Genomic DNA, 12,073 nt, shown 5'->3' with positions numbered 1-12,073 from the left:
CGTGGTCATTCCAGCCAATGCACCATGACTGGTATATCAAAGGCTGTGGTATGTGCCATCCTGTCTGTGGGATGGTGCATATAAAAGATCCCTTGCTATTAATGGAAAAATATAGCGGGTTTCCTCTGTAAGACTATATGTCAAAATTACCAAACTTTTGACATCCAATAGCCAATGATTGATACACCAATGTGCTCTAGTGGTGTTGTTAAACAAAACAAACAAAAAATAAGGTTCTAACATCCAGACCTCATCTGTAACTAAAAAGAGGCCTGTATGCATGGATCTAGCCGTTCCACCTTTTCCTCTGCTGGTGAGGACAATAATAATAATATACTCTTCAAAAGAAGAAATGCAAAACCACATTGTCGTAACATTTGGAGAATTGATTTAATTATTGAATGGTGAGTCCGATAATTACCAAATGTTGCAGGATTGTTCACAATTCACTCTAGTCCATTGTGAGTAAGTGATAGGGCACACCACCAAGGTCAAGGTCATCTGGAGTCAATACCGGGTGTGGCCTCTGCGTGTGTTGACAACTGCCTGGCACCGCCTGCCCATTCAAGCAACCAGAGTACGGATGACGTCCCGGGGGATGGTGGCCCACTCGGCCTGCAAGGCTGCTGCCAGCTCGGGCAGGGTCTGGGGCTGTGGTTGTCGCTGTCGGAGGCGTCGGTCCAACTCGTCCCATAGATGCTCAATTGGGTTCAAATCCGGTGATATCGATGGCCAAGGAAGGACATTAATGTTGTTGTTCTGTAGGAAAGCCGTTGTGAGACGTGCTGTGTGAGGCCTGGCGTTGTCATGTTGGAACACTGCGTTGGCGTTGGCCATAACTGGAACGATGTGTGGCCGGAGGATCTGGTCAATGTAGCCCTGTGCATTCAGGTTGCCCTGCACGTGGACCAGGTCAGTTCTGCCAGTGTGTGAGATGGCTGCCCACACCATGACACTACCCCCGCCGAATCTGTCCACTTCCTGCACGCAGTTTGCCGCATAACGTTCACCACAACGCCTATACACGCAACATCTTCCATCATGACGTCGGAGCAGAAATCGGGACTCGTCACTGAACCACACCTGTCTCCATCGCAGTTGAGGCCATTGTCGATGAATCTGGCACCACTGCAGTCGGAGTCGACGGTGTTGTGGTGTTAAGATGACACCTCGAACTGGACGTCTGGCACGAATTCCTACCTCACGTAGGCGGTTCCGTACGGTCTGGTCGGATATCCTGCGCAAACCTGGTATTGCTGCGGCTGTGGAGGTGGCAGTAGTCAATCGTTCCCGAAGGTGGCGTACCCGGATGTAGCGGTCCTGCCCGGGGGTAGTGACCCGTGGTCGACCGGATCTAGGGAGGTCACGTGTTGATCCATGTTGCTGGTAACGGTCCCACAGTCTGGAGATGGTGCTTGGGGACACATGGAATGCCCTGGCAACGGCTGTTCTGGATTCGCCTGCGTCTAGTCGGCCGATGGCATTGTTTCTCTGCGGTTCACTGAGACGTGGCATGTCCTGGATTGTCAACTGTCGGCCAGATACAGAGGCCAGGCAAGCGAACACCCTGCACTTTTATACTGTCGGTGTTCATGTTGCACGTGCAGACAACGCACGTGCAGTGGTGACATGGTTTGCACATGGCTGCGTTTTTGCGAATATTCACATTTTGAAACTTTATTTTACAGTAGCTGCGTTTTATCGAATGTAACCGTGGGAATGTGTTTGGGACATGCAATGACCTTATATTCACAAAGCATGAACCAGTAGGAAACATAAAATCGGAGTTATAACCCATTTGTACCCTTTTGCGTTTCTTTTTTTGAAGAGTATATATAGGTTAATGTAAAACATAAAAGTGAGCTTCACAATTTGATTTCACCCATTCACTGCTCAAGTCTTGCTAGCTCGAGAACAAAGCAAACAAGAAGAAGTTGGTTATAATTCACATGGCGTCAGCAGGCTGTGTAATATTAAAAGTTAGCTTCACACTTTGATTTCACCCATTCACTGCTCAAGCCTTGCTGAAGCTCAAAGCAATAACAAGTTGGCCATAATGCACACTTTACAGCCTGTGTAATACATGTACTGAAATAATAACACTTTATAGTCAACAAGGACAGTGTCGCTATACATGTATGCTCACTATTTTGATTGACTATTTTAACGCTGATCCTGACCGTGGTTTTATTCCATGTCTACAAGTAGAGGTGTATCTTATTAACAGGTTTTTCATAATCCACGTGACATTTACAGTTAAACTTTATATCAGACTGAAGTATGTTCAACCACATGCACATGGATGTCTCCATAAGTCAGCTATTTTGATTGGCCGGTTTACTGCAGCTGCTACCTGCAGTGTTTATTTGACATCTGCATGTACACACTCTTGTTAACAACATGGAATCAGTGGTCCACGTTTTACAGTCTCATTGCAATTCACTGTAAAAAATATACAGATGAAACCATTTGTGTACGAGATGTGGGTTCAGGAAGGTCAACTGGCCTTACCCACAACACCATCCCCAAGGGCTGGAGAACATCTTTGCATTCGGAAAAAAACCCAAGGGAGACGTTCTGGCAAAAGGAGTTGACTTCAAATCATTTCATTATGTATTTCCATCATTCTAGTCACAATATTAGTTGTAAAAATGTGTGGCGATTCATTTGGAAACCTTTGTGACTGTTTGGTATAAATGCAAATAGGAATAAACGTTGTTATCCAGATTCTGACATTTTCATTTTAATTCGGGCAAAAATCCTCCTCCTCTTCTACAAAGATGAAAGCCTGCATGCTTATGGGGAAAAACCATTCTTTTTCAATCAAACTATTTCTAAACTACTTACTGTTTAAACTTATGAATGATATAATAATAATAATTGAACTGCAGGAAAATGCTTTAAAATAAATAGTTATTATAAAAATAGAGGTTTCTCTTCTTTTTTTTTCAGACTGCTTGATTACCTTTACCATATCCAGTAGACACATATAATAAACATTAAGACATCAAGTGGTCAAATGCAGATTGTTTTGCATGTACAAATGTAGTACATTTGTATACTAATTATCTCTTTATTTGATGTCCAGTTTGAGAAAGAAAGAAAAACAATGTTGCTTTAATTCTTTCTCAGTTCATAATTTTGTTCATATATCCATCTGTGGTTGTTGTGAAACTTGGTCCAGAGTAAGTTTGTTTTGTTTAAATGATACCACTAGAGAACATTGATTAATTAATTATCAGCTAATCGATGTCAAATAGTTTACTATTCTGACAATGTAGTCTTAGAGGAAATTTACCAAGTTTTTTTTGGTTAGCAGCAAGGGATCTTTTATATGCACTTTCCCCAAAACAGGACAGCACATACCATGGCCTTTGATATACCAGTCATGGTACAATAGAGGGGATGGGATGGGGGAACCTAATCAAAGAATAGAGCCACCATGGACATATCTGTCTTTTATACAGACATACCTAATATAATAGTAAATCAAATACGCGTTCAAATATTTCTTTCAATTAGTATACAATTCGAAAACATAAAGTTTGTTTTGTTTAACAACACCACTAGAGCTCATCAGTTATTGGATATCAAATGTGGTAGTTTTAGTGAGGAAACCCACTACATTTTTTTCCATTAGTAGCAAGGGATCTTTTACATGCACTATCCCACAAGACAGGATAGCACATACCATGACCTTTGATATTCCAGTCTTGGTGCACTGGCTGTAATGAGAAATAACCCATTGGGACCAATGACATGCATCTGGCGAGTGCTTTATCACTGGGCTATGTCTCATACCACCTGTATTTTATAGATGTAATATTACTCTATAGTGAATCAAATACCATGAGTTCTCATGGTTCTTTTCATCAGTAAACAATTCAAAGACTCCACTTAAAAAAAACCCCCAGCAATATCACTATCTACAAACTGAGCTTGCTCTAATTTTAGCAACTATAGATATATTTTTACAAGAACTTACATTTCCATTGACGTCATCCTTCAATGATCGACTATCCGTGACAATTTTTTCTTCATACGTTCCATCGTCAGTGATGGTTTCTTTACATTTCACTATCAGTTGCTTGAAATCTTCAACATTTTGAAAATTAACTGAAAAAAACAACAACATACAAATAATGTAAAAATTTACAAACACTTATTTCAAAAAAAAAAAAAGAGAGAAAGTTTGTTTGGGTTTTGCCAATATATAATGGTTAAAGTTTTTTTTTTTTAATGACACCATTACAGCACATTGATCAATGACTATTGGATGTCAAACATTTGGTAATTTTTACAATTCTGAAAAGAAATGTTTGTGCATATATTCCTTAAATTTTTTTGTTCAGTATCGCTTCACTATCCAAAACACAAAGTAAACAAATTTGTTTTGTTTAATGACACCACTAGAGCACACTGATATATTAATCATCGGTTAATGGTTGTTCAAACATTTGGTAATTCTGTCTCGTAGGGATTTTTTATATGCACTTTTATCCAAACCACAAGTTTCAGAGATTGCTACACAATGTTAAAACATTAAACAATAGTTGCTAATCAATTTTCAAATGACTAGAAATGATGCTAATAAATGTTTTGATAGAGCATGTAGTAGCAGTGTCCAATGTTTGAACATGTAAATATAGATTACTGCATGGAATGATCTTGGGAATTATTTTATTGCCCGAGTGAGAGCGAGGGGTATAAAACAAAAAAGGTGGGTTTTTTTGGGGTTTTTTTTAACAACACTAGAGCACATTGATTTATTAATCATCAGCTATTGGATGTCAAAAATTTGGTAATTTTGTCATATAGTTTAGAGAGGAAACCTGCTAAATTTTGTCATTAGTAGCAAGGGATCTTTTGTATGCACCATCCCACACAGGATAGCACATACCACGGCCTTTGATATACCAGCTGTAGGGCATTGGCTAGAACAATGGGCCCATAAACAGGGATCAATCCCAGACCGACCGTGCATCAAGCAAGCGCTTTACCACTGGGCTACATCTCGCTCGGGTATAAAACAATTCCAAAACGAGTTGCATAAATGTTGTGTGGCACTTAAGCAAATGTGATAATTTATTTATTATCCCCACGCTGTAATTTATAACAAACGTTGTGTATGAATGGAATCACTTCAAGGTTGATGTTATTAACATGCAATGACATTGAGGTCAGTTATAAAGACATTAAATGAAGTTCATTTCAAAAACCCAAACTGCCACAAGCTTGCAGCTAGCTGCCATGACAATAGTCAATGTAGTGTTATGATAATGTATAGACAGCGTGGGAAAATGCAATATTTATGTAACCATTTACTGTAAACCATATAGATAATAACATGCAGTATTAATGATAGTACACTGATATTCCTGCTCCATAATTCCATATATTCCTGATATAATGGTGTATTAGCCACCTGGAACACTGCTTGCCAATTCAGTTAATTAATTAGTGTGTGTTTGTCATCATAACCTACACCTATATACTGTAATGTGAATAAACTACAAGAAAATTATACAAGGAACTGGCTTACTGTACAAGATTTATTGTGATATATTTGGTGTGGTGTTTAGCAATCGACAGCTGGTCTTTTAACTAAACCCCCCAGCCAGGCCATAAACTAGCCAGTAAAATGGAACTGTTTTTTTAAACCGAAAATCAGCTCAAGTTGCCAAGCTATTAGCTGTAGAGAAAATTTAAAAAAAAAAAAAAAAATGTTTTATTTAACGACGCACTCAACACATTTTATTTACGGTTATATGGTGTCAGACATATGGTTAAGGACCACACATAATTTGAGAGGAAACCCGCTGTCACCACTACATCGGCTACTCTTTCCTATTAGCAGCAAGGGATCTTTTATTTGCGCTTCCCACAGGTAGGATAGCACAAACCATGGCCTTTGTTGAACCAGTTATGGATCACTGGTCGGTGCAAGTGGTTTACACCTACCCAGGGTTTTGGAGTCGGTATCTGGATCCGAAACCAGTACCTACCAGCCTGTAGACCGATGGCCTAACCACTACGCCACAGAGGCCAGTTGAAAATTTGAAGTCACCATAATCTTTTGGACATAATTCAATTTTTTTTAAAAGTCACACAACAGACATCAAGACAACGACGTGTTAGTATTATAGCTAGCTTAACACTGTATCGGTCCTCCACAACTGGTGTAGCAAAGGCTGTGGTATGTACTATCCTGTCTGTGGGATGGTGCATATAAAAGATCCCTTGTTGCTAATTGAAAAGAGTAGTCCATGAAGTGGCGACAGCGGGTTTCCTCTCTCAATATCTGTGTGGTCCGTAACCATATGTCTGACGCCATATATACCGTAAATAAAATGTGCTGAGTGCGTTGTTAAATAAAACATTTCCTTCCAGTATCGATCCATTCTAAAACTGTACATCAATGAATATAAAGCATTGTTTGCAGTCAACCATGCACATGCAATCACAAGTGTTGTTTGGTTCTCAACCATATTCATGTCTGTAATGCCAGAAAATACTAATTACTGGTATTACTTTCAGTTTAACATAACAATAACACTTTAATTACTAGTTACTTAATACCAGTCATTTTTTAAGTATTTGAAGTGTTCTGACTTTACTAATAAAATGGATTGCAGGGGTGGATCTAGGATTTTGTAAAGGGGGGATTCTAAAAAGGGAAATTTGAATTTCTCAAAGGAAAATGAGCGAAGTACCCAATGTAAAAAGAGCTAGATCTATAGAGGATGGGTGGGAAAATGCTCCCCAGAAAAAAGAAAAGAAAAACAGAAGCTCAGAGATGTATTTTCCAGGGCATTATTGTGTTGTGGATATTGTGGATGATTATTTTTTTTTAACAAAAACAAAACACTATTAAAAAGGGGCACTTCAAAGGAACACACACATCCTGGATCTGCCCATGTACAACACACATGTACATGAACAAATATGTAAGTACAGTAAAACCCCTAAAAACTGGACCCTCGGTAAACCATATCTCCCTGAAAACCAGGGTTCCCTTGGTCCCCGTATGAGAATTTCTGGTCTGGGCTAGTGGGAATTATTCACTATATTACTATAGGTAGTACTGAACCAAATAACTTCTGGCTGGGTCAAAGTTCGAGGTGTACCAAACTTTTGATCGAGAAGTGAACACCACAAATCCTGTGATTGGTGATAAATGTGAGTGTGTTGGTTGTAAAAAAAACCTGTTTCATCTGGGCAAAAAATGTATGCAATTTTATTTCATCTAGTACCACTGCCAAGTAGTCTTGTGCTTGAAACATGTATGGGATACCTGTGAAAAAAAGTACTCAAATTTTGTGCAGAACTAGGGTAGTCATAGACACTACCCATTATCTCAGAAATGAGCAGCTGAGGGGTGGTAGTATTTATATCCATGGCATTTATGTCGATTGATCCGCTGTAGGTAGGAATTTTAGCCACATATATTACTATTGTTGTCTATAGGATTTGATTTGGTAGTATACACCCTATAATACACAAGACACTAGTCAACGCTTCCATGAAGGTTAGTGACTTTCTCAAATATTTGTTCACACTCAAACTAGACCTTTTTCTCTGTTTCTTTGTCCATTATTACAGAACAGAACCTCATACAGGTACCTCTTAAAACAAGACTTTTTACTTGGTGCAAAGGGTGTCCAGTTTAGAGGGGTTTCACGGTATATAAATTATCTCTCAGACACTGTATAACTGTTTCTGTTTAATAGGTTTCAGAAAAAACTTCATTTCTGTTTAACGACACCACTAGAGAACATTGATTAATTAATCATTGGCTATTGTATGTCAAACATTTGGTAATTCTGACACGCAGTTATCAGAGGAAACCCATCACACAGACAGGATAGCACATACCACAGCCTTTGATATACCAGTGGTGGTGCACTGGCTGGAATGAGAAATAGCTCAATGGGCCCACCGACAGTGATTGATCCTAGACCAACCACACATCAAGTGAGAGCTTTACCACTGGGCTATATCCTGCTCCCATTACAGAACAGAACCTTTCTGAAGTAAAGCTGAGATTCCTTTTGTCCAGTTGTGTTTGCGGTGCGGCTTAATCAAGCCAGCTTGTTCCAGGTGAGAGTGATTCCATTAGTGCGGTCCGTTTGCGTTTAGTTATCCGAAACTGCAAGCGCTTATTTCAATCGCTCCGTGGGGCGTTTCATCCGTTTTGCTGTGCGGTAATTTTAGGGGAATCCCATGTGTAATTTTCCCCCACGTGTAGATTAGCACCAAAAGGCTGTATAAATGCATACATATGGAGCTGCAAACGCAACCGTACAAAAGGAATCTCAGCTTAAACCTGATACCTCTTGAAACAAGATGTAGCCTTGTGGTAAAGCGCTCGCTTGATGAGCGGTCAGTTCGGGATCGATCCCTGTCAGTGGGCCCCATTGGGCTATTTCTCGCTCCAGCCAGTGCACCACGACTGGTACATCAAAGGCTGTCGTATGTGCTGTCCTGTCTATGGGATGGTGCATATAAAAGATCCCTTGCTGCAAATCGAAAAGAGTAGACCATATAATGGCAACAGCCGGTTTCCTCCCTCAATATCTGTGTGGTCCTTAACCATATATCCGACGCCATCTAACTGTAAATAAAATGTGTTGAGTGTGTCGTTAAATAAAACATTTCCTTCCTTCTTAAAACCAGATGTTTTACGTGGTCCCATGGGTGTCCAGTTTAGATGGGTTTCACTGTATATAAATTGTCTTTCAGACACTGTATGTCCCTGTTTATTAGGTTTCACAACCAAAAAAATTGTTCAACGACACCACCAGAACAGATTGATTAAATAATCACCGTGCATCAACCGAGCACTTTACCACTGGGCCAAGTCCCACCCACCCCCTCAGACAATGTAACTGTTCCTGTTTATTAAGTTTCACTAAGACAACATACATCAACAGCCTGGCGACCATCACATGGATACATAGACATAGATAAGCATGCAGCCAAACTGGAAAAACCAGAGACTGGTTGTCACTATACTACACAATACCAGAATGTTTGTTCTTGTGAGCTTTTTCAAACAACCTGCTGGGTCCATATTTACTTGTGCTGTCAAACCTGCATAAGCAGACATCTCTACTGCACAGCCAGGTGTGGTACGTAGCCCAGTGGTAAAGCGTTCATTTGATGCGTGGTTGGTGTAGGATCGATCCCCGTCGGTGGACCCATTGGGCTATTTCTCATTCTAGCCAGTGCTCCACAACTAGTGTAACAAAGGCCGTGGTATGTACTATCCTGTCTGTGGAATGGTGCATATAAAAAATCCCTTGCTGCCAATCGAAAAGAGTAGCCCATAAAGTGGCGACAGCGGGTTTCCTTTCTCAATATCTGTGTGGTCCTTTACCATATGTCCAACGCCATATAACCGTAAATAAAATGTGTTCAGTGCGTTGTTAAATAAAACATTTCCTTCCTTCTCTACTGCACAGCCAGGGGCTCAGTTACACAAAGCTAGATCTTAAGCAACTTTGCATCACCCATGCAAGTCTTTTTTAATTACACCGTGAGATTGTAATGTTGCGAGAGTTTAGTGAATGGGACCTAGTTCACAAAACACATTGTCCGTGTACGTATTTTTGCAGTGCACTGCAAGTTTGCAAATTTGAAGAAGAAAAAAAAAAACACAAAAAGTTGCTACTGTCAGGCAATCGGCTACTCTTTCCGATTAGCAGCAAGGGATCTTTCATATGTAGCATTCCACAGACAGAAAGGTACATACAGTATTACATGTACCACAGCCTTTGTTACACCACCCCTGCGTGTGCTGTAACCTCACCGTGGTGCAGGGGTGTAACATTCTCTTTGAGAATGGCCAATACAGCACAAAATTGAAGTTTTGAGTAAAATTCAGTATCCGTAAAATTCTGTGATATTTGTGTTTTTGCACAGTTCTTTACACTGTTTTTGTTTAAGTCTTGAATTTTTATATTGATGTTGATCATCACTTTATTTATTTGCATTACCATAGTTTGACACCCAATAGCCGATGTATTTTTCGTGCTGGGGTGTCGTTAAACATTCATTCATTCATTCATTCATTTTGTTACACCAGTTGTGGTGCACTGGCTGGAACAAAAACTATACCAATGGGCTCATTGGCGGGGATCGATCCTAGACCGACCATGCATCAAGTGAGCATTTTGCCACTGGCCTATTTGTTCCACCCCTCCAAATTCTAGGTCTTAGCACAGACATTTTGCGTCCCTGTGTCCCCAATTTAATAATAAAAATATAATAATAGTAACAACACTAACTATTCTTCTGTACCTATAACTTATGTGATACAAATAGTTTAAATTTGTAGTTTTCCTGTGGTTTCTTCTAAATCTTTGCATGAGAGAAAATATAAATCAGTGAAGACTTTCTTAAACTTTCTTTTTGTCAGGAAATGGGCGGATCCTGAAGACAGATGGATGACCATAAGAACTGTCAACAAATAACTCAGACACCTATAAACAGGTTAAACAACAGATACCTGTCCTACACACCTCAGACAGTTTAAAGACCTGTAGGGGCTACCTAACAGGCTTGGCACAGAGATAAAAGATGCTGGCCTCTCACTCGCAGATGAAAGCTGCCACTTGATGTTCATCTAAATGTATTCTTTTATGTGCTACAAAATCTAAGCTCATATTCCAGTCCCCCGCTGTTGTTAGTCTTGTTATTTATCTTGCTTAGAGTACAGTGACCAACACCTTTTTTCACCAACATATGTGCCTTCATGCCTAATGCTTGGCAATATTGAATAAGTATTTATCATGCAACCACCATTTCTATTGACAAAATATGATAAAAGATAAAGCAAAGTAATTTTTGTAATGTAGCAGGATATGACTTTTGACGTCACTCATGTGACATCACGTGTATTTCTACTATTTCAGCCACATTGTACAATGACCTAGAGGTCAAATGAGTGATTTTTGTAATGTAGCTATGTCTGACGTCACACGCATAGCTACATTACAAAAATCGCTCATTTGACCTCTAGGTCATTGTACAATGTGGCTGAAATAGCAGAAATAATAGCTTTTCCCCTTAATTTTTATGGTCTGCAGGATAAAGATAACTAGTTAATGACGTGGGATATCTGCTTTATCCTGTTCAGGACGAATGAGAAATTCCGTGAGGCTAATTTCTCATTCTTACCTTTACAGGATAAAGCAGATATCCGATGTCATTAACTAGTTATTATCTATATATACTGAAGAACAAAAGAAACACAAATATGTTTATTAATTTAGTTTTCTTAATTTATTTAAATTTATTCAGTTTGAAGCCAATCTGTTTTAGTACATCTATTAAAATTAGCTATGTATTTTGAACATTTTAGATTCATTACGACAATCTACTAAATTAATTGTTACATTTGTATTATGAATTATAAATTTTATATATATATATATATTAAACAAGCTTTATGTCTTGAGTGAATTTTTTTCAATTTTCATGAGCTTCTTTCATTTATTTTATCACAATCATATTTGTGTGGAGTGCCAATACAATTCTGACCCCGTACCGTCAGTGTGTGTACACAAAGGGTGGGTAGGTGACAACCCCACCACACATGTACTTTACTGACTTCTTGTTAGTGCCACGATAACAATGTTTGATCTACAATGTTTGAGCTCATCGGTCAATACCAATATCGCTGAAGATGGATGTAAACACTTTCCAAATGATTAGAATAAACAAACTGTGCACTCAATGTCAGAGCTCAGAAAAACAACTGCGTAAGTGTCATACAGACATGGGCATTGTTATGCAGAAACAACATGTAGATTCCTTCCCACCAACTCAATTTCCACTGTAGATATTTGTTCTATAAATAAAACAGTTCAACTTCAGTTAAAAGTTTGTTTGTTTGTTTCATAATGACGCCACTAGAGCACATTATTTTTTTAATCATTGGCTATTGGATGTAAAACAATTGGTAATTCTGACATATATTCTTAGAGAGGAAACCTGCTACATTTTTCCATTAGCAGCACATACCACAGCCTTGATATACCAGTCGTGGTGCACTGGCTGGAAAGAGAAA

General features: G+C 39.1%; 1 protein-coding gene across 1 annotated transcript in view; it reads right to left on the bottom strand.

Annotated features, from left to right (window-relative positions):
* Nucleotides 1–12,073, bottom strand: part of LOC121384811 — a 39,059-nt gene that overhangs the window by 18,601 nt on the left and 8,385 nt on the right. Inside the window, exon 2 of the mRNA XM_041515404.1 lies at nucleotides 3,986–4,116. Coding sequence (XP_041371338.1) covers nucleotides 3,986–4,116 — 131 coding nt within the window. The remainder of the gene's footprint in view (nucleotides 1–3,985; nucleotides 4,117–12,073) is intronic.

Source organism: Gigantopelta aegis, chromosome 2, assembly GCF_016097555.1.
Source record: "Gigantopelta aegis isolate Gae_Host chromosome 2, Gae_host_genome, whole genome shotgun sequence".
Lineage (NCBI taxonomy): Eukaryota > Metazoa > Mollusca > Gastropoda > Neomphalida > Peltospiridae > Gigantopelta > Gigantopelta aegis.
The sequence above is the reverse complement of the archived record's forward strand: the minus strand, read 5'-3'. Positions and strand labels throughout refer to the sequence as shown.